The 4,465-nt window shown below is 37.5% G+C and overlaps 1 protein-coding gene across 1 annotated transcript; it reads left to right on the plus strand.

Moving 5' to 3' along the window:
- Positions 1-692: 692 nt before the first annotated feature.
- LOC111195765 (putative nuclease HARBI1) lies at positions 693-3,950 on the plus strand. Its single transcript, XM_022683917.2, has 2 exons — positions 693-1,064; positions 1,992-3,950. Exons 1-2 carry the CDS (start codon positions 924-926, stop codon positions 3,006-3,008), a joined length of 1,158 nt encoding a protein of 385 aa, XP_022539638.1. The 5' UTR covers positions 693-923; the 3' UTR covers positions 3,009-3,950.
- The last annotated feature ends 515 nt before the right edge of the window (positions 3,951-4,465 follow it).

The following is a 4,465-nucleotide window of genomic DNA, read 5'->3' on the forward strand; positions in this document are numbered from 1 at the left end:
AATGTATCAATAGAACATCTACTAAACATAAGTAATGTATCAATAGAACATCTACTGAACATAAGTAATGTATCAATAGAACATCTACTAAACATAAGTAATGTATCAATATAACATCTACTAAACATAAGTAATGTATAAAACCACATATTAAGCATGTAATGTATCAATATAACATCTACTGAACATAAGTAATGTATCAACAGAACATCTACTAAAAATAATGTATCAATAAAAATATAATTGTCAGTAATGTCAAAAAAAACATCTACTCATTTAAAGTAGTGCTTCAATAACCCATCAGGAAGGTTATGATGACAGTTCATTTTATAGAAAGGATTGCTGTCCATTTACAACATTTAAACAGATGAATGTTTAGGTATGTCACTACTGCAGGTGTACAGATATGTTGTTGATTTTGTTATTGATAGTCTGTTGACAGTTTATTAATCATCTACAAAGGACCACTCAAAATAAAGTCTTAGCAAAACATTTAATTAGTGGGTGCGGCTTACATTCAGTGCATTCAATAGCCCGGAAATTATGGTATGTTTTGTAATTGAAACATAGTTCTAATATTGGTGCTAGGCTATGTTGTTATTCTATGTAAAATTCTGTCCCAATAGATTTTCACAGAATCAGAGCTACAAGGAAATTGAGTGTTGTGTTTGCAATGATTTTAAGAGATTGTGATGTGATTATAGGGTCTGTCCCAAAACCTAGGGAGCTCTCTATGTAGGCACTGACTACGTAGACAGCTGTTTAACTAGACAGCGTTCTAACCGCCATCCAGCCTTATAAGACACATTATTGGGACTCTCTAGTTAGGCAGCGACTGCGTCACGACTTGGCCCCGCCCACAGCACGCGCCCACTGTTTACTTACCTCAGCCGCGGGAACCACCTCATCACCCTACCGGCATTATGGACGAACCTCTTGCCGTTTTTATTGCATTTTTAATAGTTTTTGCGCTGGAGGAAGAGCGACAGAGACGTGAGAGCCGACGTGCTGCAGCCAGACACCGACATTTAAGAAGAAGAGCGCTGATTTCTGCACTTGAACAGGTAAGATCTGCTCAGATTTTCTCTGAGGTAAAAACTTTTCTCTCATACACTGAGGTAAAAACTTTTCTCTCATACACTGAGGTAAAAACTTTTCTCTCATACACTGAGGTAAAAACTTTTCTCTCATACACTGAGGTAAAAACTTTTCTCTCATACACTGAGGTAAAAACTTTTCTCTCATACACTGAGGTAAAAACTTTTCTCTCATACACTGAGGTAAAAACTTTTCTCTCATACACTGAGGTAAAAACTTTTCTCTCATACACTGAGGTAAAAACTTTTCTCTCATACACTGAGGTAAAAATTCAACTATTAAAGCTTCCCCCACCCCCCAATTATTTAACTGTAAAAGCTATAGTATTTTATGAACAATTAGCTAACTAAGCCATCATTATTATTATTATTATTATTATTATTATTATTAATAATAATTATTATAACAATATGTACATAACACTAAGAAGCATACCTACATTGTTTATTTAATACAATTATATTGATTAGATATAGTTATATAATCAAGTATATAATCAAGTATATAATATATAATCAAGCTGATACAGCATTCAATTAATTGAAAATTGTGGGGGAAAAAAGTTGATATGCAGACAGACAAATGCTGTCTTTTAAGCATGAAAGGTATGTTTAAAGGATAGCATTAATCTGTTTTTGCAAATACACGTTTTATTTTATGCTAACTTCAAAGTGATACAACTATACACATGCAGACAATTAATTTATTAACAATAAATAAATAGAACCTGTGTGAACAGTTAATTTACAAAACAGATGTGTTATTCTTTAAACACACACACACACACACACACACACACACACACACACACACACACACACACAGGTAAATAAATAAATAAATAAATAAATACACAAACAGCATATATATAATCAATTTTTCATTTCTTGCAGGGAGAAAGACCTTCAAGATACTGTTCTCTGAATACAAGTGTACCACTTTTGAGAATATTTCTGGACGACACCCAAGACACCAAGCCTGACTTTCGCCTGAGCCGTGAATCCCTGAAAGTGCTTTTTCAACTTATCAAGCACGAAGGCACCCATGGTTGGGGGGGGACCATTGAGGTGTTAGTTTTTCTTTTTTGGTTGGCCTGTGGCACATCATACCGCGTTGTTTCCCGTGCTTTTGCTATGCCCCGTTCTACAGTGCACCGTGTAATTCACAGAATGGCCAGTGAAATGCGGCAAATCCTACCCAAAGTTATCCGGCACCCAAAACCCGAAGAACTGCAGAGCATCTCTGATGGCTTCGTGAGGCTGGGAAACCATACAGCTTTTCACTCTGTAGTGGGTGCCATAGATGGGTGCCATGTGCGTATCAAAGCCCCTGGAGAACCTGATGCACAGTGCTACAGAAACCGGAAGCTCTACCCCTCTGTGCAATTTCAGGCTGTCTGTGACCACCAGGCAAAGTTTCTGGATGTTTTTATTGGCTTTCCTGGCTCAGTACATGATGCACGGGTGCTCCGTCACAGCACTCTGTATCGGCAGGCCACTTTCCCACCCAGGGGCTACATGATACTTGGTGATGGTGGGTACCCATGCATCTCTCAGCCCATAGCCCTCATCACTCCATTCAAGAAGCCTGTCAGAGGAGAAGAGAGGGTGGCCTTCAATAGGCATCATGCAAGGGCACGTTCTATAATTGAACGTGCTTTTGGGATGCTGAAGACCAGATGGAGGTCAATTTTCCTGCATGCCCAAGAGGTAAATCCAAGGTTTGTGCCAGAGGTGATTGCTGCCTGTGTCACTCTGCACAACATCTGCATGGGAGCGGGAGATGTTGTTCAGCCTGAGGAGGAAGCAGATGAAGATGAGGAAGCTGATGTGCAGGAAGAAGACATCACAGCTGTCAGTGGCCACCAATTACGAGAGCAACTTTGTGCCAACATTGCTGGTGTCCAGTAATTTTATCAAACTGGAAACAAATAGATCAGTTCGGTTTTCATTAACTGTTACATTTGCACTGTAAATATTTTTTATGTAAATATTGTATAAGCCTCAATCATTTTTGTTTAATGTTCTAGTTTAAAATGTCTTATTCCATTGTCTTATTTGTGCTACTTTAAACCAGTTCACTTGTTCTACTCACTGTTAATATTAGTCTTGTTCTGTTAGTGTGTTTAGAATAAAAAATGCACTTCAAGAGTATGAATTTCAGCAAGTGTTAATCTACAACGAACAACCCATTAAGTAAATTTCAGTATAGAATACCTGCAAGGCATGCATTAGTTTACCATGACTGCTTTAAAAAAAAAACACACACACACACAAATGACAGTTCTTAAAACAGCAACTTTAATTTTTGAATATGCATGAATAAATTAGTTAATTTTATTAACAAGCTTTTCTAAGAGATTATACAAGCGGTCTGACCGCTCCTGCTCTGCTCTCTCTTGCCTCTCTTCTCTCTCCCTCTCTCTCTCCATGTCCTCTCGCAGGAGGTCAAGAAGAGTTCCCTGCCGCTTCCTTCCTCTCTGCTCAGACAACGGGGATGCCACAACAGAAGATGGCCCTGGTTCCTCCTCATTAGATGAGGCTATTAGCAAAGGTGGTGTGACCGATGGTCGATTGCCAAGAGCCTCATCCATGAGGCTGAACCAGGGCCAAGTAGCTGCAGTGGCTTCCCCATTGTCTGTCCCACTCCCTGAAGGTGGACACTTCAGCTCCTAAAATAAAATTAAACCTGTAATCTAACCTCAATCTGCTATCCTCTCTAACTGAATTATACTTTAACATTAACAATTATTAACATATGTAAACTACACTCAAATCAGTACATAAAAATCTATAAAATACATTGTTCATTATTCTACACAATTTCAGGTTAATCTTTGAACTTACTTTGTACTTTTTTTTGAGATTGTCCCATTTTTTTCTGGCTTGTTGGGGCGTAACTTTGTCCGCAAGCCCCAATTCCAGAAGAATAGTCCTGTCAAAGAAGAAACAAAAACAAATTATGGCATTAAGATGCTTTATAGTTCAGGAAAATATTTTGCAATATCTACCTACATTTTTTTATTAGTTTAGAAAGATACCTAAATGCATGAATGTATAACTTAAGCAATTCTTAGCTTAATATTAGCTTAGTTATGCTGTAACTGACAATGCATTAGTTACGTATTAACTATTTAGTTTTCTAAAGCAGGCTTTCTGTCAACTTATTTGCCACAAACCTATAGTTTTATTACTGTAATCATAAGCAGTTAGCTAGCTGGTTGGATTAATTTATCAAAGTGTAACAGCTGCATCATTTAAGATGCAATAGAATAATAATATATTATCGTTAAATAACTAACTAGTTTAGCTAAAATAAGCCCTTACTTCCAAGCTGAGAGAGCGGAGTTTTTCTCCCCAGTGAAGAG

The sequence above is a fragment of the Astyanax mexicanus genome, chromosome 10 (assembly GCF_023375975.1).
Source record: "Astyanax mexicanus isolate ESR-SI-001 chromosome 10, AstMex3_surface, whole genome shotgun sequence".
NCBI classification, from domain to species: Eukaryota; Metazoa; Chordata; class Actinopteri; order Characiformes; family Acestrorhamphidae; genus Astyanax; species Astyanax mexicanus.

Excerpts from the sequence above, each read along its gene's own strand:
- LOC111195765 (XM_022683917.2), top strand. The coding sequence starts at position 924 with ATGGACGAACCTCTTGCCGTTTTTATTGCATTTTTAATAGTTTTTGCG. Across the intron at positions 1,065-1,991 it reads TGATTTCTGCACTTGAACAG|GGAGAAAGACCTTCAAGATA; the intron begins GTAAGATCTGCT and ends CATTTCTTGCAG.